We start from the raw sequence: 24075 nt of genomic DNA, 5'->3' as shown, positions 1-24075 counted from the left end.
TTGGACAGGGCTTGGAGCAACCTGGGATAGCGGAAGGTGTCCCTGCCTGTGGAACCCATGGAATGAGATGAGCTTTAAGGTCCCTTCCAACCCAAACAATTCCATGATTCCATGGTTTTATGACGCACAAACAGCGCTGGCAGAGCAGAACCCACATCGTGAGCCTGGACAATGACCCTGTGCTCCTGCCCCTTCCCTCCACGGCCCCCACCCCAGCATGGAGCCCCAGGGCACAGCCAGGATGAGGTGACACCCATGGGAGTGGGGATGGACGCAGCAAGGGAGCAGAGGGACGGCAGGTTTGGAGGCTCCAGCTGTAATAACAGCAGAGTTGGTTTAAAAAAAATTCATTTCCAGGCAGCCTGAAACTACATTTTGCAGGGGGGGGAAAAGAGTTTCCAGCAAAGTCAAAAATTGAAACCACTTCATGTGCAGTGAGACCAAATGCTGTTTGCAGGCCAATTAACCCGGGAAAAACAATTATTACTGCAGTGGCAGCGCTTCGCTTGGAGAAGAGAGCATCAGAGCCTTTGGACTTTTTGGAATCTCTTCCTCCTCTGCCCTCTAATCGGACCCAAATTTACTTGGCGAGTTCCAGACGGGTGCCAGGCCCTTGCAGCTGACCCCGGAGCCAGCTGGGGCACACGGGGGCCGGGAGTTCAGCCGGCAGCTCCTCTTCCCTCTCAGCACCCGCAGCAGCCTCAGTAAAAGCCCTTCACGCGTTTGTTGTCGGGGTCGAACGGGGACTTGGTGTGAGCTTGGGCTGGGAAGGTCACTCCCATCCGCTCCAGCTCGTAGCTGCCACTCTTCACAAAATCCAGGGAAACCTGCGAGGCAGAGCCATGGAAAAACAAACCCCTGTAGGGTGCCAGCATCCCATCTCCATCCTTGGGCAAGCTCCCACCCGCCCCACAGATCTGCTCCCTGCACAAAGCCCAGCTCTACCATCCCAAGAGGATGTGCAGAAAGGAGGAAAAGAGCTGTTAAAAGCACTCTGTTTAAAAAAAAAAAAAACAAACAGTATTTGAAATTTTTTAGGTTTCTTTTTTTTTCCCCTGTGGAGGTACACGATGGAAAGGAAAAAGGGGAAAGTAAAGGGGAAAAGGGAAAAAGGAGATGAAAAGGGAGAGGGAGAGGAGGAACATTCATAACTGGGAGAAAAGGGGGTTCCCTGGGGCAACCGGCCCACAAACCCACTTGCCTTGGGGCTCTTGCAGGGATGCAGGATGAAAAGTCAAGGCAAGCAGGAGCAGGAATCACAGCACACACACAGCTCTTGGTCGGCACAGAGACAGACCCTGAAGATGCCACCCCGACCGCTGCCCACAGCACACCGCTTAATGAGGGCACCTAACTGATTACCCAGGAGCCTCCCAGGGTTAATTAAGAGCCTGCCCTGCTCCTATTGCCCACTGCTCCCTACAACGTGCGTTAATCCACTACTGCAATTAAATATTCGGTCGCAATTAACACCCGAGGCAGCACTTGAGCCGTGCTGGGACCTCACACAGTGACAGTGGGTGACACCAGCTTTGCCAGCGAGCCGTGACACCCCTCACCCTGCAGCCGGCACGGGGGAAGCAGGAGGGAGCTGCTGGCCCGCATCCCCCCGCAGGTGAGAGCAGCGGGTCCGTGCCGCTGCAGGGAGCGGGGCTCGGCCATCCCGGGGCTCCGCACTCACCGGGCCGCCCGCGGGGTCACGGATGTAGCCGTAGGCGATGGTTTTGTCGATGGCAAATCCAAAATCTGCCCGCCGGATGTGGCCGACCACCTTCCCGTCCCTCCAGACCGCCTCCAGGCCGAACATGGGCACCTTCCTGCAAGGCACGGGCAGAGCTGCCACAGCGCAGCCCCACCACGGGGCGGAGGGGTTTGGGGGGACCCTGGCTCTGCCCCAGGCCAGCCCAAGTGCCAGGGCTCCCGCTGCCCACAGGCTCATTCACCTCTCCCTGCTGAACCCAAAGTCCCTCCAGCCCGATCTGCAAAGCCTCCCGCTGCGTGGGGCGAAACAAGATCAACCCCGTCACACCGCTCACAGCTCCCATTAAACATCCACCAGGGGATTTGCGGTGGGATTTAAATTAGAGATGGAATTAGAGCACGGAAAACAGCTGAGCTGGCTCGAAGCTGAGCCCCACGTGCGCCCAGGTGTGGCACCTGTGTGTGTGTGTGTGTGTGCACACGGGGCTGGGTGGGCTCGGTGCTGCTCCAGGGGTGCTCCTGGGCTGGGAGCAGACCCAGCAGGGTACTCACTCCTCCGTGGTGAAGCACACGAGGCGGCGGAAGATGCCCTTGGCTTTCTGAGCCTCCACAGCCTCCCGGCCCAGGAAGGGGATGCTGGACTTGAGCTTGCAGGTGAAGGCCAAGCCTGCTTCTAGCGGGGTGTTGTCGGGGCGCAGGTCTGCGTGCCAGTGCCTGTACCCTGCAGGGAGCAAGCAGGGTCACCCACTGATCTCTGTCACAGCACCAGGACACCGAGAAATCAGCCCTGCCCCCTGGACACGTGCTGCCCTTCATTCACTTGGCCCTGGATGAAACACCCTCGAGAGGAGCCCACACTGGGCAAGTGTCACCATTCTGAGACTCTGCCGCACCTCCAGCCACACTGACCCACCCTGAAGCTGGGAAAAGCTCCTTGCCCTGGTTCCCCTGCTGGAGGGAAAGCAGAGAGTGCTGCTGGAAGGAGGAAAGGACCTTTCTCGATGCTGAGGCTGTCGATGGCTCTGTAGCCGGCGTTGGCGATGCCGTGCCGGGCTCCCGCCTCCATCACCGCCCGGTAAACCTTCACACAGTCAGCCCTGGACACGTGCAGCTCCCAGCCCATCTCGCCCACGAACGACAGCCTCATGGCACGGACCTGCAAAGGCAAGAAGTCAAACATCCCTGCAGTGGAGCTGGGCTGGGCAGGGTGGCAGAGGCCACATGCTCCCATATCAGGGGAAAAGCCAGCTTTGCCTGGGAACCTTGTGGGAACCTTGTGGTGGAAGGCAGCTCTGTGCTCTCCCTCATGCACAAAGCCAGGGTCAGACTGAAGTTCTCATCTCTGCACAACCTATGCCTGGCACCTCAAACCCAGCTCCCGTCAGTGCCAGTGGGCAGAGGTGGCTGCTGGCAGCATCCTCTGGCTACGGAATCCAGGGCTGGGGTTAGATGTGATGCTCCAGCTCCAGCCGGGCTTTTGTCTCCCTCTGCTGATCCATTGAGACAGGGAAGCTGGTCCCCAGCAGGACTGTCCTACTTTTGGGGCACTTCATGACTGCCGTCCCTCCTCCAGCAGTGTTCCCTTCTTGGACAGTGCTCCCACAGCAGAGGCACCCAAAGACCCTTGGGCAGGGGCTGAGCCCAGTGTCCTGACCCACATCCCATTCCCACCAGGAATGCTCAGGTTTCCCCACGGAGGTCGTGTCCCAAAGCTGTGCTGCCAGATTGGCTCCTCACCAAATCCATGAAGCCCCAAGGAGGAATGAGCAGATCGGCACGAGGGACTCAGTGCTTCTCCAGGGAAGCCTCGTTCCCGGGGATGGAGCCTGCCTGCAATCCCAGGGAACAGACCATGCTGGCACTGCAGGCCCGTGTTCCCCCCAGCTTCTCACCCAGGCAGCCCTGCCTGCACCCTCCTGCTGTCCCTATGAAACCATCTCCATTCCCAAAGCTTTCCAGGCCAGCTGGGACCACCCCAACGCAGGCATCTTCCCTGGAGACAGCCCCTGAGCCTGAGCTGCCTTTCCCTCTGATTCATCCCATCATATTTCTCCTCTTCCTCCCCCACAAACCCCCTCTGGTTCATCCCTTCAGATACACATCCCCTGCAAGGCAGAGCTCGCTTTGGGAGAGAGATTAACTCCAGAGTTTTGCTCTGGATTGTGACCTGGCCTTTTAACAAAGCAGTTTTCAGCTCAGAACACACTTCCAGGCTGGTCCTGGTGGCCTTGGGGCTGGCTTGGCCATGGTTGGGGCAGAAGCTGCATTTTGCCATTTGCTGAGCTCTGGTGCCAGCTGTGCTCTCTAATCCCGGGGACAAATGCAAACAGACACCAGCAGCTGCTGCCCAGAGCAGGCAGAAGTGCCCAAGGGCTGCCTGGGTTCTGTGCTGCCAGCATGGGCAGGGGGCATGACTGGGAACCCAAACCCATTCCTGCTTCCCCAAGCACAAAAATCAGGTCCTCAAGCAGAATTTAAGGCAGCTTGTAAGAAGCTTTAACCTCTGCAGTAGGAGTGGAGAGGAGGAGGGAACACAGGATGGGGAATTTATTTTGAGGAGCCATGCCAGGAGCCCCTTCCTGCCCTGGTCCTGGCACAGCCCCACAGCCAGGCACAAAGGCTGGCAATCCCTTCCCCAGGGGCACAGGCACAGGGGGCTCAGAGGAGGCTTTTCATCTACACAAAGGTGTCATCTAATTAGGGAACAGCCAGGGATGAGGCTGCTGCAAGCCACCTTCTGTCTTCATTGCGGCAGGAGATGCTCTGGGGATTGACAGGCAACTTCCTGGCTCATTAACCCTGTCTGTGACTGCAGCTAAAGTGCTCTTTAAAACCAAGAGCAAGTTACTCCTGGGAGAAACTTCCTCTCAAACCACTGCTGCTCGGTAAGGATGAGCATCCCAGCAAGAGCAGTGCCCCACAGAAAAGAGGTATCCTTGGAAAACTGGGGTGCCAGTGATCAGCTCGGCACAGGGAGGGATTGGGGTTGCCCCCTCGTGTGTGTACCCCAGGCAGGATTCACATCCCACCACAGAGGGGAATGCCAAGGGCTGGACTCAGCAGTTCTGCTGGATTCCCATAGGAACAGGTTTTTCAGCTGGAGCTGTGAAATAGAATCAGTTCCTGGGTTTTTGTGCAGCGATTCAAAAGCATTCTAAGTATTGTAGAATAGGAAAACCTGAACTTTCCCCTGTCTCCAGCAGTGAGATTCAAAGGGGGACCTTTCTCTGCTGTTCCATACAATGAGAGACTCTATATATAAACTCGCAAACCAATCCATAATTTCCAGAGTCATTAACGCTGCTGGAACTCTCCTTTGACTCCAGCTGATTCTGTTCAACTACGAGTTAATGCAGGGAAATCTCAGTGATAACTTTTTTAAGATGCTGGGTTCAGTTTAATCCCCCTGGAAGGCGATAATATCAGCAAGGGCTTCAGCCTGCTGCCCTGAGAAATCCTCCCACTCTGATTCCGGCGTGGGATGGAGTCCCTGGTGTTCATTGTCCAGCGGGACAAAGGAGACCTCCTGAAGGGTGGCCCTGGCAGCAGGCAGGGAGTCCCCTCCCAGCCCACACCCCTCAGGCAGGAAAGCTTTTCTCTGTCCATCAGGGAGTTTACACTCCAAAGAACCCACAAACTTCTGCCAGCTCTGTCTGCCTTGAGGGACCAGATTATTTTTTACAAACTTGAGGTGAAATGCAAATAAACTCATCACACCTGTGGAGACTGAAGAATTTCTGCTCCTTTCCTGGGGGATAAGCAGATTATTACAAGATGATATCGGCCTGCTACAGGCTGACTAGGGAGGGTGTGGGGAGGACTAATGGAGACTAAAATCCAGCAGTTTGGACAACCTGCACCAGTGGATTGGCTTTGAAGTCCCTCAGGCCACGGTTCCCCTCCAAGGGACCCTGGACTTGCTGTGGGTTGAGCTGCTGGGCACCCAAAGCCCAGGGTGCACTCATTGGAGATGGTCTGGAGATTAATCTGACTTGGGCAAAGTCTGTGCCTTAGTTAAACCACCTTAAGGCCTGGCCAGGCTCTTGCTCATAAATCAAGACACCCTAATTTGATTTAGCAGCAATCCCTTCAGCAGGCAGCTGCAGTCGAATTAAAGCCATTTTAATTCTGAATGAAAAGTGGCTGCACGTGGCTTAACCCAATTTCCTTAACATCCAGCCTGCTGCAGCTCCCGGCTCTCCTGCTGCCTTTTATGAGATTTACTGCTTCACCTTCACCTCCTTCATCCCCCACCAGGCACCAGCCCGAGAGCCAGAGCGAGTCCTGGGCACCGTCCCTCCTCCCAGCTGGCTCATCCAGCAGGAGAAGGATGCCCTGGGATCAAGGCCTGCCCAGATTTCCAATGGGAAGGATGGGGTACAAACTCCACCCTCTCTTCCAAAGTGTTTTTGCAGCCATAGGAATATTTCATGTGGGATAAACGTCACTGAGAAAGCAAGGCAGAGTTTCTGGGGGAAACCTTGCAAAAGCTTTTCCCCGATACCCAAACTTGCCAGGTGCAGGTTTTCCCAGGACGTTTCTCCTTTGAGAAAATAACACTTCATGGTCACCGACTCTTCTATTTAGGGTGTTCCAAGCAGGCTCAGTCAGCAGCTTCAGGGCCTATGTGAGCCCTGGAGCCCGAGCAGAAGCAGGATGATCTGTGCCTGTACAGGAAGCTTAGGGCTGTCAGGCTTCTCCTGTGACCAAACACAGCAGCTGCCAGGCTGCCCAGTCCCTACTGCCAGTACCTGACAAGATTTACATTAAGTTGTCCCCTTTTTTTTTATGAGGAGGGGGAAATGGAAAGTGTCTGGAGTGTCAGGTAGATCTCATCAGCACTGCTCACCCTAATCCATGGAGACGTCTCTCGTTCCTCTGGCATCACTGCAAAGCCATGAGTCACCCCATCCCTTCCCCAAGCTCAGCCCAGGCTGTGGCACCACTGGGAGGGCTGGGAGAGTGGGATGGCACCTGGCAGGCAGTCAGGGAGGGAAACACCCCGTTCCCACTCTGGGTTTTGACCTTTTCCAACAAAAACCACAACAAAACCTCTGCAATAATGAGGGGACACATTCCTAACAGAGGGAGATGGCACAGGGTGCCCAGAGAAGCTGTGGCTGCCCCATCCCTGGCAGTGTCCAAGGCCAGGTTGGACAGGGCTTGGAGCACCCTGGGACAGTGGAAGGTGTCCCTGCCATGGCAGGGGTGGAATGAGAGGGGCTTTCAGGTCCCTTCCAACCCAAACCAGTCTGGGATTCTACTCTTGGCTGTGCAGGCTGGTGGGTTCTCAGAGCCCAGAGCTCCCTGGGAGCTCGAGGAATGGCCCCTTCCTACCTCACATCCTGCAGCCGTGGTGATTTTGTGTGTGGAGAAGGGGAAGGCCTCGTTGCTGAGGTCGGTGTCAAGCACTTCTTGGAGGACAACACGGCTGTGGGGAAACAGCAAAGTGGGTGCAGTGAAGGGACTCAGTTCCCAGCCTGCCCTGAGGGTTATCCCTAAAACTTTCTCCCTCATCTTTCTGGCAAGACAGACTTCTCACTCCAAAGAGGAGCTGAGGTGGCTGATGTGCAGTGCTGTGGGAGCCTCAAAAGAAATTTCAGTCCCATGGAAAATGGAGTGTTACCCTAGCTGGATCAGCACTCATTGTCATAGGGCTCACACCTACCCCTGCCCAACGTGGGGACCTGCACCTGAGGCAAACCCCACTCCATCCCCTCCATCCCTGAATCCCTCCCTCCATCCCTGAATCCTTCCCTCCATCCCTACATCCCTCCCTGTATCCCTGCACCCCTCCCTGCATCCCTCCCTCCATCCCTGCATCCCTCCCTGCATCCCTCCCTCCATCCCTGGATCCCTCCCTCCATCCCTGGATCCCTCCCTGCATCCCTCCCTGCATCCCTCCCTCCACCTCCCCACGGTCAGGTTGCAGGGAGGGGGCCACACCGCTCACCTCAGGGGGCCCTGGATGCTCATCATGCCCAGCTCCTCTGAGCAGTCGAGGAGTTTGCACTGGAATTTCATGTCCTGCAGCACGGTGGTGATGTGGGACCAGTTGTGCTGGGCCACGGCCCCGCCGATAGCCAGGTAGTAGCCGTCCCCTGGAAAACAGCCCCGGGCAGCCTTTCAGGGCTGAGAGTGCTGGGCTGGGTGGGTTCTGCTCTGCAGAGCCTGAAGTGCAGCCCTGAGTCTCTCCAGCTTGCACAGCCCCGAGTGGGGACTGCCAAAAAAACGCCGGGGTTAAAGAGTAGTGGGATTAGGGAAGGCTTTGGGGCTCTGCTAACTGCTTTTTGTGGGGCTCAGCACAGTGAAAACCAGTAAAAGTGAGAGTTTGTGTGAGCATCACAGGAAAAAACTCTGTGGGACCAACAGCACTTTTGTCCCAGTACAGAACAGAGCCTCAAGTGGGGGGGGAGCTGTGAGCTACAGGTGGGAGCAGGGAATGCTGCTGAGGCCTTAAGAGGCCTCCTAGAAACAGAGACTAGAGAGGATTAAGGGAATAAAGGCAGGTATTTACTTGAAAGGCCTTCAAAGGTACCCCTGGGGAGCCTGAGGCTGTTCTCAAAATGGACCCCGAGATGGACGGCAGGGCACGAGTTCTTCACACTTTTATAGGTTTGGTTCATTTGCATAGCAGGGTTCATTCTCCAATTAAAGCTTCAGTTAATGAGGTAATTTTCCCTCAGCTTGCACCCCTTAGAGGCTTTTGGTTTATAGTTTTAGGGCCTAGGACAGTCTGGGTGTCCTTGGAGAGCAGGCCTGGAGAGGCTTTGTTACGTCTGCCTGGGACGAGAGAGCAGAAATGAACAGGCTCCAAGAAACTCCAGAGTTACACACCAGGCAGTGCAGGATTGGAAAATAGAAAATCTAAAACCTAAGGCATCACTGCAGTGACCAGCCCATAACCAGTGTGGGGATTGTACTGTACACAAGGAAGAATTTCATCTCCTCAGTAATCCTGGGTGGAAAAATCCCGAGGGATGGTGTTTGAGAGCTGATTAATATGTAATCAATCTTCCCGCTGTCTTTCCTGCCACTATGAAATTGCTCTCTGGTATTCTGTCATAATGGTAATAAGTGCAGCCACCTACTGTAACTGGAAAAATAGACTTTGCTGTGATTAAACTCCTCCAGCGCCCGACAGAACCTGCAGCTCCGCCAGCCACTTCCCACCCTGCTTCCTGTGCCAGGGTCCCAGACAGGAGGGAAGAAGGATTCTCCCACAAGGAAGGGATGAAGTCACTGGCACCCCACGCTGCTGGGACAAGCAGGGTGAGATTGCCCCAGAGCACTGAAGGTGACACAGCGTGGGGACAGGGCTCTGTGGCACCGGCCACCCAAGTGCACACCCTGTGCTTGGCCACAGGCGAGCTCAGCATCCTCCTCCGCAGCTGCCTAATGCCATTTCTGCCCCCAGGGCCGCTCTGCTGCCTTTCAATCCCCCTTAATTGCAGCTGATAAGGACTCGGACAGAGGTCAGAGCCGCCAGCCGGGGCTGGACAAACCCAATAACAGCGATGAGCAGTGCAGGGCCCCGGGGACAGGGGCTGTAATCGGGTTACGGGGACTGGAGGATAGAGGTGGAAAAAGCCAGGTGGCTGCCATTAGGAAAATGCAATCACCCCGGTGCCTGCAGCCCCTCCAGCTTGGCAGGGATGGAGGAGGTGCTGGAACGAACCTGCCCAGGACTGGAAAGGGTACGTTGTGACTTGCACAACGTGGCTCCCTCTCAGAGGGAGAAAAACACCAAAATTCCCTTTCCTGAGGCAGCAGAGCTGAGAGGAGGCAGCTGCACACAGCAAGAGCTACCTTCACCTGTTAGAAACCCCAACATTTCTATTGTAGCTAAGGAGTTAAACCCAAAATTTGTGTGCATTGACACAGCTGAAAAGGCAGCGGGAAAGGCTGGGAACTGAACGCAGCCAGCGCCCGCAGGAACGCTCCCTCCTGCAGCATCCTCGGGCTCGGGGCTTTTACCTTCAAAAGCTGGGGCCAGGGGGGACCCCGGCGCCCCGGGGCTGATCCTGCTGACGGTCAGGTCGCTCTCCACGCCGCCCTGCCGGTTCAGCATGCAGGTGTACACGGTGGAGCCTGCGGAGGGCACACGGGCACCACTGCCCATCAGCCAGCCCCGGCACGGAGCCGTGGGGCAGAGGGAGGTGGGCAGCAGCAGCAAGATGCGTCCCCATCGTTAAATGGCTTTGCCCTGACCCACCCTGGGTGTGCCAGCAGCAGGAAGGGGAAAGGAACGAGGCTTTTTCCCCTTTCCTGTGTGAGGAGCTGAACTTGCATCCTTGGAAAGGCTGCTTCGGAAAAGGGAACAACGAACCACAGCTGGCGGGGGCTGTGCTTGATTTACTCCAGCACCCATCGCAGCTCCAGATGTGAGCCACAGCTGGAGCCAGAGGGCCAGAACCCCCTCCCTCATCCCCGAGGGAGCATCTCCGAGCACTGAGCCCCTGTACAAACGAGGCAGGACCCAGACTCTGGTGAGAACAGGGAGAGCAGCCTCTCCCACACCCTTCCCATACCCTCTGCAAAGGCAGCATTTACAGGAAAAGCCAGTCTGGGTTCCCCTGGGTTGTTCTGGGGTGTGATTTCCCCAACAAAACGAGGAGCTGAGCCTGTACCTGGAGCTTTGCTCACATCAGCACTGAACAGCCAGTCGGCTGCTTTCGTAGCTTCAGGCCCAACCAGGTAGAATTTCCCAAAATAAGACATGTCGAAGAGAGCCAGGGCATTCCTGCACGTCAAACATTCATTCTTGATCTGCAATTAAAGCAAACACGGCGCTGAGGCTGAGCCATGCTCTGAGCCCACAAAGGGAAGCACAAATCAAACCATTTACATAACGGGAAATGATACCAGGACACTCGCCCGGTGCCTTTAAAGGCTGCACAACTTCAAAACGCTCCTGAAAGAATCAGGTATTCACTGGAGCGAGCCTGACAGGCCATCCTGAGTGCCTGATCCCATTCCTTACCTCACTAACTCAGTGACAGTTATCATTAATAACACCTGAATTTCATCAAATTGAGGTTTTTTTCCCCAAGCTGGTCTCAACACTTTAGGAGAGCAGCAGCATAATTCCCATGGCTTCTCCCCCGAGGTTTCTGAGCACGGGCCACACATTTCTCTTCATATTTTTGGAACATTTTTCCCAGTTTGGGAGCTTCCCCTCCCTCTGAGCATCACCAAATCCACCCAAAGCAGCCCTGGCAGGGCAGGAGGGGCTGCCAGCCCCACTCACGATGTCGTGGTGAGGGGGGAAGTCGAAGGTGTACTCGTCCCCCAGCAGGCGGTTGTAGGCGTAGTCCCTGTGGCGCTCCCGGCCGTAGGCGCCGTAGTAGTCGTAGTCCAGGACCTGGGGGAGCGGTGGGAGCACGGGGATGGGGAGGAAGAGGATGTGAGGCCAAAGCCAAAGGGCTCCGTGCCATATTCACCCCACTCCAGGAGAGCTGGCTGTGGTGGTGGGTCCCCATCCTGGCAGTGATGGGTCCCCACCCCAGCATCCCTGCCCATGGAGATGGATCCCCATCCCAACATCCCTGCCCATGGAGATGGATCCTCACCCCAGCATCCCTGCCCATGGAGGTGGATCCCCATCCCAACATCCCTGCCCTCAGTGATGGATCCTCACCCCAACATCCCTGCCCTCAGTGGCTGATCCCCATCCCAACACCCCTGCCCTCAGTGATGGATCCTCACCCCAACATCCCTGCCCATGGAGATGGATCCTCACTCCAACATCCCTGTCCATGATCATGAGTCCTACCAGAGCATCCCTGCCCATTGGGATGGATCCTCGCTCCAACATCCCTGTCCTCAGTGATTGATCCTCACCCCAACATCCCTGCCCATGGAGGTGGATCCCCATCCCAACATCCCTGTCCTCAGTGATTGATCCTCACCCCAACATCCCTGCCCATGGAGGTGGATCCCCATCCCAACATCCCTGCCCTCAGTGATGGATCCTCACCCCACCATCGCTGCCCTCAGTGACTGATCCTCGCTCCAACATCACTGCCCTCAGTGATTGATCCTCACCCCAGCATCCCTGCCCATGGAGATGGATCCTCACTCCAACATCCCTGTCCATGATCATGAGTCCTACCAGAGCATCCCTGCCCATGGGGATGAGTCCTGACCACAAAATCCCTGCCCTCAGTGATGGATCCTCACTCCAACATCCCTGCCAATGGTGAGGGTTCCTACCACAGCATCCCTGCCCTCAGAGATGGATCCCCACTACAGTTGGTCCCTCCAGGATGAACACCCCCCCCAGCCTGTGCTGTCCTTACCGGAGCTGCTCCCCCAGGGCTGAACCAGCCGGGTCTCTCCCAGCCATGCCTCTCCTGGAAAACACAGCCCTGTCGCAACAGCTCCTACACAAAAAAAAAAAAAAAAAAAAAAAGACACAAAAACCAGGAGCAAAAAGGTTTTTTAAAAAGCTTTTTCACTTCTTTTTGAGCAGCACCCAGGCTGCCCTCCTTGGGTGCAAATGTGGGCTCAAGACCAGACTTGTGACCCCTTGGCTTTGGCTATCAACAGCCAAAATCAGCCCTGCAGTTTGTCTTTTAGAACAGTGTCAAACCTAAGAATTGCCTGATTTTTGTCCCCCTCAGGAAGGATATTTTCCTCAAGGCTGGTCAAGGGGCAAAGATTCACAGCCCAGCTGTGCACCCCACCAAAACCTGCACTAGGGTGCCCAAATTAGTGACCAGGAGATGCTACATGCAGACAGCAGGATTCCCCACCATGTTTACAGAGTAATTATATAACAACATCTAATATTTATACAGCAACCTTCTCATTCCTCCTCTGTGCTCTCAGGAAAATCTCCCTGCACGCAGTTAATTAGGGATCCATTAAGACATTTCTGTTTGGAGCCTCAGCTCGGAAAAGAATGGATTTTGTTGAACATCTCAGAAATCATTCAGTGCCTATTTATAAAACACAGCACATGTTCTGGAGCTGCACGGATAAATGCCAGGCTGTCAGTCAAGTGGGCATCGCTTATTAGACGTGCTATTAAAAAACAAATTGCATCCTCAGTGACAGAAAACAACTGAGCTGTCAACCAAACACCGGGGGCCGGTGGGCAGGGGTGTCTGTTTTACTGCTTGAGCCTCTGCCCTCCAGCTGGAAGAGGAACGGTGTGATGGCAAACAGAAGCAGGAATGGGCTTGGGAAAGGTGGCTTTGCCAGGGCTGGGATGAGGCTCTGGAGCTGAGTCACCCTGAGCACCTCAAGGGATTTGGGGGGCTCTGAGCTGCTGGTGCAGCAAAATCCTGGGAATTAGGTTTTTCTCTCAACTGCTGCATCTTGAGAGCATCCAGCTATGGAGATATGTGTGAGGAAGCGGCTGGGAAAGGCAGGAGAAGGAGGAAGCCCTGGGAGCAAAACCACTCAGGGGGTGCTGGCAAAACCATCTCCAGAGGCACATCCCTCTTCCCACATCCCTCCTTGTGTCCCAGCCTCATCCACACTGAGAGACGCTGTTCTGGGGAGAAGCTGCTGCTGAACCGTGAGCAGGACACGGAGAGCAGGCGCAGGAGATTCCTGTGAGCATTCAGCACCCTCTCAGCTGCCCCTGGCACCCACTCAGCCTCGGAGCCCTCCTCTCCCCTCTTCCCTTGCCTCGATCCACACCTGCTGAGTTCAATATCATGGGAATGCTCAGCATCTCTACCATTAAACTGCCCATGGCCCCAGAACCTTCACAGTGAGCTTTGGGATCCAGCAGGGATCTCCCCGGGATGGATGGATGGATGGATGGATGGATGGATGGATGGGAGCACAGCAGTTTTGGGGAGCGACACAGCTGCAGCCACTCCTTGTGAGCTCCTTTTTGCTGCTGTGAGGGCCAGCCCAGGTCGTGCCCTCACCTCGTGCAGGGGGTCCTTCCTCACGTTGCGTCCTGCCAGCGGCTCGTCGTGGGGGAAGACGACGGAATAGTTCTTGGCGTAGGACTCGTGGCTGCGCTCCCGGATCCAGCGGTTGTTGTCGGTCAGGGAGTGGTGAAACCTCCTGGAAGGCAGGGAGATGGCAACGTCTGGATGAGCCCCCCAGGTCATGGCCCTTTTGACCAGACCCAGATGTGGGTGCAGCTGCTGGTGTAAAATTGCTCTTCCTGCTCCAGTTTCGTGGGGAGAGCAAAAGAGCCAAGCAGGGCTCGGTGCTGGCCGTGCCGTGGTGCTGATCATCGGAGCTGCAGCCCCCACCGAGCTCCCAGCCCCACCCCAGAGCAACTTCGAGCAGAAGACAGCCCTGCTGAGCAGTGGAAAGAGAAAAAAAATGAGCCTTGAGGCTAATTCTGCCCCACTTCAACATGGGAACGGCCTCAGGGCACACGCCAGCTTTAAACACAGCCCTGATGAGGGAATGAGCCCTGGACATTCCTTACATTTTTCACCCAATTCTCCCCAGGCTGAAATATAAATACACCCCAAATCATTTTCAATTCATCTGACGTATTTTCATCTTTCAAACAGAAAAGCTCCTTGAAGGAATGTGCCAGCTCAGCCCATGGCCAGGTTGTTATTCCCAGAGACCTGTAACTCAGGGAGAGCAGCCCTGGGCACAGGTGGCACGTTTCCCAGGGCTGGAGAAAGGGAGCCAGGCAGGGCTTGAAAGACAAGATGTCATTTCTAGGCACTTCTAAAATGATACTTTCAGCTTTTCTTGCTGCTTGGGTGGAGAAAACAGGCAGAGCAGTGGGGCTGAGCCCTGCAAGGGATACAACGGATGCTCCCCAAGAGTTTTGAGAGTAGCTGCCTCTTCTGCTGGCAGAAGGTGACACATGGCATGTCACCAGCAACCCCTGGTTGCCCCATCAGCCTCAGCCCCTCCACCAACGAGCTGAATTCTTGACAGCGGCAAGCGGGCAACAGCTGCCAGATGAAATATTTACAAGCAAATGTTCTGAGAGGATAAATACTGAAATGTGAGGAACAGGGAGTTATTTAAAGAGGAGCTTGGTAATTGTCACCAAAAGGAAGGAATGGGACTGACAGCTTGATGACAGGGCACAGGGGACACGGGAGATGTTTGGGTAATGCAGATGCAAGGGCTGGGAAGCTCCTGGCTGCTCTGAGCAGGGCTGGGGTCGCTCGGTGCAGGTCAGGGGGGCTGTGCTGGTCTGGGATTTCTCCATCTCTCCATCCCCATCCCGAGCCCAGCTGGTGGAAGGGGGCAGCTGGAGGCATCTCCCCCCGATCTCTGCAGGCCCCTCAGTCCCCCAGCCCAAGCCAATGTGGCCTTTCCCAGCTTGGCCACTAAAGCAACGAGAGATTTTCAAAGCTTTGTCCCCAACAAGGTGGCTGCTGTCACTGCAGCCCTGTAAGGAAGCCCAAACCCAATCAAAGGTAATCAAGCAAGCCAAAAGCAATTACTGAGCCAACATCTGCACAGTCACAACCCCCGGCCCGGGTGGTGCTGCAGAGAGGGGCCAAGCTGATCGTTGTGCTGCTGAAATCATCCCCCCGATTATTAACTTAGAGGATTAGGCACGGCACTAACTGAACAGCAAAACCCAAAGGTAATCACCCCATCCTGCCCCATCAGCGCCATCTCCTCGCGCCTGCTGGAAGTTGTTTGTGTGGGAGCGGAGTGAGGCACACGGGATAAACCCCACGTGAGCACTCGGGACACAGACACTGCCTGGGCACCCATTCCCGATCCAGCATCCAGCCCTGCCTGGAGCGCGTCTCCAAGGAGCACCAGGGATGAGGAGGGAGCTGGGGCAGTGCGGGTGACTTGCCTGATGTCGTAGCCGTACATGTCCTTCTCCGGGCGGCCGTGGATGATCCAGTGAGCCAGTTCCCTGCCGCAGCCGCCTCCCAGCATCATCCCTGGGGGAGAGGGGGGCATGCAGATGATGCCAGGAGGCCAAGCACGGCTGTGGAATGCCAGGATCCGCCTGGGATCCGATGCCAGCAGGTGGTGATCCCCTCAGGTCTCTCTTACCGGCGCTGTTGAAGCCACAGCCGAGGAAGAACCCTCGGACCTCCGGAGCTTCTCCCATGAGGGGTTTGTGGTCAGCTGTGAACGACTCTGAAAAACAGAGAGGGGCTGTGCCAGCGAGGCCAGGACAGGGGGATCACACACTTTGGGGATGTGTCACACGCTTTACAAGCAGCTTTCCTGCAGCTTCCCGTGCTGACCCCGTCCTGCTCCCAGAGAGGTCAGTGGGGCCAGAACTGGACCAACACTGAGCACTTCCCAGTACAGGTTTTGGGAGTTAGACTGAAAATTTGGGAAGCAAAATGAATTCCCCTGCACGCAGGAGAAGGTGCACGAGGCACTGTGAGGGCTCTTTTTTCCTTCCCGATCCCCCAGTCAAGGGTGCTACACTGATCTGTTTGTTGCTGTTTCAACCTCTGAGCCCTATTTCCTGGTGGTGACTGTATTCCACCTTCATCAGTTCCTGCTGGGAGATTTCATGACTTTGGTTCAGCTGAGGGACTGCTGGGGATGTCTCTCCTGCGCTCATAATGTCTCCTGCTGCCAGTGCTTTTCCACAGGGCCATCAGCCCTGGAAATCCCTCTGCAAATCCTCAGCAGGGAGGACAGCAAAGCCCCTGACAGAGGTGTGCTATCCTCCTCCCTGTTTGATGATGGTCCATCCATCCATCCATCCATCCATGTGGAAGGAGAGAGGGAAGACTGAGTTCAATGTGGTCTTTCCCCACTCAGCAATGCCCAGTCTGTGTCCCCCGGTCCCACTGCTCCAGAGAAGGCAGGAGCAGAGCCAGAGTATTTCCACTGTCACCAGAGCAGCTCCTCACGTGCCAGCACCCCTGCACACACATTCCAGGCTACAAACTCAGGGAGTTAATGGAGCAACAGCCAGAGCACCTCCCCTGCCAGCACGGCTGACTTTGCCCTGGGATGGGTGGTGAGGGCTCCAGGCACCTTGGCACAGTGACCACAGCAGAGGGGACAAAGCCTTGGCCATTTGCTTCAGCCCAGCGTGACTCAGCTGCCACAGGCTGCTGGTTTCAATCAAGAAGGAGAAGAGGAGGAGAGCTGAGCCTTGGGAAATGACAATTATGGCACCACAAAGAGGAGACATTCATCTACCAGCAGCCAGTTCTGCTCTGCTCACACCACAGTGTAATCAAACCACTGGACCCAGGGCCAAGGTCTCCACCTTGTACCAGTCATGTTTGATCTGCTGCAGGGCCAGAGATGTGCCACACTTTCCCCTCATACAACCCAAAGAGCTTCCCTTTAAGTGCCTCAGCAAAAAGGGCTTTTATTACAGTTGATTTTTTTAGTGTACAGTGGATTTTAAGGCTGAACCAAGCGTGCAGGGCTCAGGCTCGATGTCTGGCACTGCAAGGATGGCTTTAACTCCACACCAGACTGCCTGGGATGTAAATCTGGGTAAATCTCATGTCACTGGACCAGGAGCAAGTAGTAAAAATAATTAGAGAAGATAACACTTGGTAAAATAACAGCCACTGCTTAAAAACATCTGCCCCTTAATTTTCCAGTCCAGCAGCCACAACATCAGCTGGAAATCCATTCACTCCCAGACTGGAACAAGGCAATCAGCTCCCCAGGGAAATGGTTTTAAACTGAAAGAGGGTCAGTTGAGATGATAAGAAATCTATAAGGTCATAGGAAATGATAAGATAGAAGTTATTTCCAACAAGGGTGGGGAGGCCCTGGCACAGGGTGCCCAGAGAAGCTGCGGCTGCCCCTGGATCCCTGAAAGTGTCCAAGGCCAGGCTGGACAGGGCTTGGAGGAGCCTGGGACAGTGGAAGGTGTCCCTGCCCATGGCAGGGGGTTGGAATTCGATAACCTTTGGAGATCCCTTCCAAGCCAAAGCATTCTGTGAGTCTCTGGATGTGTGACTCTATTCCTCCACCCAGGCTGGGCCTGGAATGCCACCCCTTGGAAGATGCCACCACTGCAGCCGGACCAGCAGCACTTCCTCTGTGTTCAGAGAGTTCTTCTCCCCAGGTTATAAAGTTGCCCTTTGCCTCCAGCAAGATCCTTGGAGAAACCCAGCCACCACGGTGTCACCACGGTGTCACCACGGTGCCACCACAGCCACGTTACCTGGCCCACAGACGGTGGATTTAATTCCTGTTTTCTCCAGAACTGGCACTCTGTTGACAGCACCTTCAATGTGTTGCATGAAAACATCCCAGTCCAGGTCAAAGAGGCCAAAAGCAAATTTTTCAGATACCTAAAGTTGAGAAACACGAATCAAGACACAGAATAGATGGTGTGAGACCTTCTCATGTCTGGCAGCCTCGGAGAAGATAAGTCGAGGCTGCATTGAATCTCTGCGGTTTTTGGGTTTTCATGAACAATCCAGACAAACCAGAAGTCTGAATTAAGGATAGAGGGATGGGCACAGGGGCTTCTGGCTCTCCTGCACTGCGTATCTGTGCCACAGACAGCCCCAAAGGGAAGATGCTCCCCCCTGGTTTCCCCACCAGCCACCGGAGGTTGGTACCCGCAGAATGCAGGGGCTGAGCGCTCACGCCTGCGCCGATTCCTCCGAGGTGGCTTCCCTGGAAACCTGCCTCGTTCCCCCAGAAAACCTCCCGGCTCCACTCACCTCGTCCCAGAAGATAGGGTTTGACTCATATCCACCCACGGAAAGGGCATCGCCTTGGAGACGGAGATAGACCGAGGCGTCGTGATCACGAACGTTTGGCATGTTCTGAAAAATGGGGAGGGGGGAGTGCAGGGGTCAGAGGAGGCCAAGAGCTGTGGGGACACCCCTGCAGCACCCAGCGAGGTCCAGGGCACAGGGTGGGCAGCTGCAGCAGTGACCTGCCGAGGATGGCACAAGCAGTGGCTCTGGGTGTTCCCCCAGCACCGAAATTTGGGCACCTGCTTTGCCCCGAGAGGAAAACACCCAGCTCAGCTCCAGCAAACCTGGCCAAACCATGCGCAGAGCAGCTTCCACAGACACCTGAGCAGCACCCAGGGGTGCCCTGGGGACGGCAAGCAGCCCCTGTGGTTGATCCTAGCTCAGGAATCATCACTCCTCTGCCACCCGCCTCTGCAGGAGGATGCGGCAGCTCCACGCGCAGGCAGTGGTGCACGAAGAATGAGGGATTTGTTCTCGTGAATAATGGATGGAGAAACATTTAGATAACACTGAAGAATCGGTGTAGGGCCTGCTGCAAGCCGTGTTGACAAGTGGAATTAAGTGGATTGAACGGGAGGCACCGAGGTCTGCGAGCTGCAGCCTCTCCTCTGAAGTCTTCCTGGCTGTGTAGGGCACCGTGGAGTTACTGGGACAGAAATGTAACCGTGGACCACGGCATTTTTACAGCGAGGCACCTCGTGCTGAAAGGTCAGACACAGACCGTGCCAGCAGGATGGAAAGCAATTAATGTGTCACCCTCAGAGTGCTGGGGCCTGAGAGAATGAAGCCTCCTTCAACTCCCGAGCAATTCTCCACAGCCAGATGGCAGGAACAGATTATTAGGGATGGTTTAGGAATGCTTGGAGAGCTACACCTCTGCCTGCCGGGCCTGGGGCTTGCTCAGAAAGGGTCTGGGATCTTTATGAGGGCTGTTTTCAGACACCAAACACAGATCCTGAGGAAAAAAAATTATCCTGCCAGTTGTACCCTCGTTAAATATTAAATCTGACTCTGTTCAGGGTGGTCTGCCAGCCCTGCTGAGGGTGTGCACTCCCCCAAGAGCAGAGCCTGGCCTGGCAGGAGGGGGGGGTCCCACAGGTCTGGGAGTTCCTGAAAGGGTCAGGGGTCTTTCTGCCTCTCCAGCCCTGTCCCTCAGGGCAGAGGAGCCGAGCTGCAGCTCGTGCAGGACTGACCTGGATGCCCTCGATGCGCTCGGTCACCACGTAGGCGTGGTGCATCCCCACCAGCGGCACGTGCACGCCCGCCAGCCGGCCCAGGGCCCGTGCCCACACTCCTGGAGAGACAACAACGACCCCGAGCTGAGCCCCTCTCCATCCCCCACACCCCCAGACAGCTGCAGGTGACAGCCACACCGGGGACAAGGACTGGCACAGAGTTTCTGCCTCACGGGAGCAAAGCCACCTGTGAGCTGTGGCCGCTGCCCCTGTCCCACATCTTCCCCCGTGCCCTGCCCCCTGTACCTGCACAGTTCACCACGCAGGGAGTCTGGATGGTCCCGTGGGCTGTCTCCACTGCATGCACCCTCTTCACCCCAAAATCATCAGTTCTCACCTGGATACCCGTGACCGGGCAGTTCTCGATGATCTGGTGGCAGAGGAAAGGTGGCAGAGTCACAGCGGGGTCACAAGGGCGGGGGGACAACCCACCTCACCTGACATGCAGCCCCCAAATCGGGGAAAAGTGAACCTAAGCAGCCTTCTGAGCACCTTGTCTTGCTCCTAAAAGTCTTTTTTCCACCCTCTCTTTCCCCTGGATCTCACGGTTCCTGCCAGCTTCGTCACTGTGACCCAACCAAGAAGGACAACACCCTTCTTGGGGAAGACCCAAATCTGCAGGAGCAGCTCTGCCCCGGTGGGAAAGGACGAGATGGGGAAGGCAGAGGATGAAACCAACGGGCATTAATGAGTAATTACTAATTAAGAGCTACCGTAGCGCCTCTGGCAGTCGCTGCTCTGGCAAGAGTTGAGCAGGTGCCAGCGGGATCCATGGTGCCATCCTTGGGGACGTACAGGGTGCCATACAGGTCATCGATGTTCATCAGAGGGTACAGGTCCTTGGTCTGTGACGGGGTCAGGACGTGGGACTCCACACCATACACCTTCCCCAGCTGCCAAGGGACAGGAAATCTGGGAGCTCAGGTAAGGAACATTTGCTCATCACTTGCTGCTGAAGGAGGAGGAGGAGAATCCCAGGACAGGTTTATCTCCCATGTGAGGCAAACCCTAAATCCAGCATGGGGTGATGCTCAGATTTCAGGGAATATGGCCCCAGATTTGCATTCGAGCTGCCTGTGCAGCTGAAAAAATGATGCTGCACGACGGGGAAAATTATGCTACCATTGTTTGAACTGTCAAAAATCCATGGCTGGATTTAATTTTGCCGACTTTGGAGCAGTTTGACGGATTTTTGCTGCCTTATGAATCAGGAGGCTGCCCTGGAAGGGCCACTTGCTGCTTTTCAGTGGGAAGCCAGTGAGGGATGGGACATTCAGAGACCTGGGGGCTCCACAGCCCTGGGGGCTCCACAGCCCTGGGATCTCCAGCCCTGCTCCCAAAACCCGCCCCCCTCCTGCAGCCCACCCTGCCGGGGACACCCCGGGGCTCCTCCCTACCGACATGAGCCTTTTGTACTCATCCAGGCGCTGCTTGTTGGAGGCGATGAAGAGCCCCCCGTTCTCCACCCAGCCCGTGTGCAGCCCTGTCTCGGCCGGCAGATCCCGGCTGACCACATCCCGCGTGTGCGCCAGCAGCTCCACTTCCACATCGCTGGGACGCAGCTGCCACAGGAGACCTGCGGGGGACACGGCCAGGGTGGCACGGACGCTGTGTCACCTCTCCATCACCCCGAGCGGGGTGCAGAGGGGGTCCCCATGTCCTGCGCGTGTTCTGTGTCACCCTGCGGGGCTCGTGCTCCATCTCGTGGATACGCGGCAAAGCTACAAAGCATCGGTTTCTGTCCTCCTCGGGCGACAAATGAATGGGGGAAAGGGTTTTATGGAGGGGATGGACCCCAAAAGTGACCCCAAGAAAGAGCTTGTATAGCTCTCCCTCTCTGCCAAAGAAAAGTGGCTGAAAGAAGGGGGGAAAAATTGTGGAAATAAAGTGTTTCCTTTTCCTGCAGCCGCTTAAATCTCGGGGGGGAAAAAAAGGAAATTGGGGGGGGGGGGGGGGGGGGGGGACACGTTTAAAAAAAGGTTATGGCGGAAAGAAAACCAGAAATTCTCAACACTTAAAGCCCAAACTCTCCAGCCCATCCAGATGCAGCCTGTGCAATGGATCCACCCCAGGGACAGCGGCTCATCCCAAGGCCTGAGCATCTCCGTGCGCACCTCGGGGAGCGCCCGAACCGCGCCCCGCGCCTCACCCGCCGTGTGCCAGGTGGTGCCCGAGGTCAGGCGGTCCCTCTCCAGCAGCACCACGCCGCTGACCCCCATCTTGGCCAGGTGATAGGTGGTCTGGCAGCCCAGGCTGCCCCCGCCGACCACCACCACCTGTGCCGAGGCGGGCGGGGGCCGGCTGGGCTCGCCGCTCCCGGGGCCCTCCTCCTGCAGCGTCTTCTGGTACGGGACGCTCTTCTTGGCCGTGGGGCCCGAGGCGCTGCTGAAGGGCCGGGGGCTTCTCCAGGGGGCTGGCAGGCGGCGGGGGGCGGCTGCCCGCCAGGCACGGCTCATGTAGGACATCTCCACCTGCAAATCCCAAAATCAGCTCAGGGGATCCCTGGCCAGCCCCGCTGCTCACCTCACCACCCATCTCTGGATGCTGAGCCCTGGGGACACGTCCCTGAGTGGGCTGCTGGGATCCCTTTCCAGTGTGCAGCTCCCAAACACCCTCCAGAGGGGCCCCCTTAAAGAAGGGGCTTGGGAATTCCCAGGCCACGGCCACCCCGTGCTCGCTCACGCCTCCAGAAACCGCTTTTATTTTCCCCCCCTGGAGCTCAGGAGCTGTTTGGGTGCATCGAAGGTGCCAGGTTTGCTCCCTGTCAGAGGGAGGTGCAATGGCTGCTGGGGACAAACGGGGACAGATCCAGCCTGCAGACACTGTAACCCCTGCGCGGGTCCTGGCCGAGGGCACGGTTCGGGATTTGCTCCCGGCACAGGATTTTGGGTGCCCGTGAGGGGTGCACTGGGGCCAGCACAGAGCCCCTCCCACACCAGCCACAGGCCATGACCAGAGTCTGCCCTGGGGGTCACCCCACTGAGACCCCCCTCTTGCTGCCACGCGGCCACCAGAGCACCCGCTGTCCCCACGGTGTCCCCACAGTGTCCCCACAGTGTCACCCCAAGCTTCAAACTCCCACTTGGAAATCCTGACACCACAGGAGTTCCCTGGACAGCTCACGGCACATTCCCACCAGGCTCCACTCACCAGCGAGGCTCGCTCCGGGCTGGCTTTCCCTGCCGGGATGTCGTGGGGCCCTTGCCTTCCTCCGATGCTCTCCTCCTCCTCCTTCTCCTCCTCCTCTTCCGTCACCTTGGCCCCTGCTGCAAAAAAATATTAACCAGCACTCGGAGGCGAGTGGAGCCAGCCTGAGCAGACAGAAAAGAGGGACTTACCTCCCTTGTCCCCCTTCTTGTGGCTCTGCTGCTTCCCAAGCGAGACAAAAAGTCCAGCAGAGCAGAGAAATTCAAAACAGGGAGGAAAATGCTGCTTTTCTCCCCGGCTCGGTGCCCAGCAGAGAACAAACAGCCCAGCTGGGGCCAGGGGGACTCGCAGCCTCCCGGGCTGGCTCGGCGCTGGCTGGAGTTGTCAGCTGGATGCCAGAGAGCAAACACGGTGAGGAAAGGCACCATCTGACCCTCCTGCCACAGTTCCCAGCAGCTGCAGTTGAAGAGCAGAGTTAAAATTGATTTACACCTCTCCTAGGCCAGACCCGAGAGCTCAAAGGGAAGGTGGCAACACCAAAAAAAAATTAATTTAGAGCTGGGTAGAAAAAGAAGGGTTTGATTTCTATCTGTAAACCTGAAGGTTCGTTGTTCCTTCTGCTCAGGGCTCACCCCTGGAACTCGGGCCTGTCTGGGCAGGATGCACAGGCTCTGCTGAAGGGCCTCATGCCGGTATCTCAGAGAAGCAGACGTCGGGGTGGAGTCAGGGTTTGGCTGGTGGTTGGGAGGGATTGGGGTCCCAGCAGCATTATGATCCCCCAGGCAGCATCACCCACCCCTGCAGAGCTCTGAGCAGCACAGGGATGGATTTTTGGGGGCTTTAAGCATCCGGCAGTGACCCTGGAATTGCCCCCTTGCTGCTCCTCAGTCCCTCTGCTCTTGCCTGCTGGACACCCTGTGGTACCCAGTGTGCATCCAGACTCGCCCAGTTTGGGAAGGGTTTGAACAGGACCCGTGGGGTTCACTGATTCCAGCTTTAGCCCCCCTCTCCAGCAGCATTTCCCCTCCTTCTCCCAAAGACAAAACCGGTTTCTCAGTTTTACAGAGAGCCCCAATTCCCGCAGGCTTCTCCATGGACTGAATTGCTCAGAATAACCACAGAGCTGCAAACAAGTCTAAACTCCTGTTTGCAGTGGGGGGTTTCTGTTTGACAGGCCAGAACCATTTCATCAGCCTGTCCTAATTATAAATATGACCTTTGGGTTAGACCAGACCTAGAACAATACAAGCCCAAGTCCAGTTCAGCAGCCTGAGCCCTTCACCAAGCTCAGGACGGACAGTGGGGAAACGTGGCAGCTGCTACAGCTCCTCGGAGCGCTGATGTGACCCCCAGAGCAGGAATGAGGGGGGTTA

General features: G+C 56.3%; 1 protein-coding gene across 2 annotated transcripts; it reads right to left on the bottom strand.

The window, feature by feature from the left end:
* Positions 1-331: 331 nt before the first annotated feature.
* SARDH (sarcosine dehydrogenase) lies at positions 332-23335 on the bottom strand. Of its 2 annotated transcripts, none has more exons than XM_032130432.1 (22): positions 22894-23335; positions 22706-22821; positions 21705-22026; positions 20953-21131; positions 20269-20448; positions 19802-19925; positions 19514-19614; positions 18282-18386; positions 17774-17903; positions 15670-15756; positions 15464-15554; positions 13590-13731; positions 12003-12086; positions 10952-11065; positions 10332-10470; positions 9679-9792; positions 7655-7802; positions 7039-7132; positions 2695-2857; positions 2254-2422; positions 1682-1817; positions 332-827 (listed from the first exon to the last, which is right to left on the bottom strand). In XM_032130432.1, exons 3-22 carry the CDS (start codon positions 22018-22020, stop codon positions 702-704), a joined length of 2742 nt encoding a protein of 913 aa, XP_031986323.1. In that variant the 5' UTR covers positions 22021-22026; positions 22706-22821; positions 22894-23335; the 3' UTR covers positions 332-701. The 2 variants fall into 2 exon arrangements, with proteins under 2 accessions (XP_031986323.1, XP_031986324.1); XM_032130433.1 differs by having other exon boundaries at positions 22706-22818.
* Between the last annotated feature and the right edge of the window lie 740 nt (positions 23336-24075).

The sequence above is a fragment of the Corvus moneduloides genome, chromosome 21 (assembly GCF_009650955.1).
Source record: "Corvus moneduloides isolate bCorMon1 chromosome 21, bCorMon1.pri, whole genome shotgun sequence".
Taxonomy (NCBI): Eukaryota; Metazoa; Chordata; class Aves; order Passeriformes; family Corvidae; genus Corvus; species Corvus moneduloides.
The sequence above is the reverse complement of the archived record's forward strand: the minus strand, read 5'-3'. Positions and strand labels throughout refer to the sequence as shown.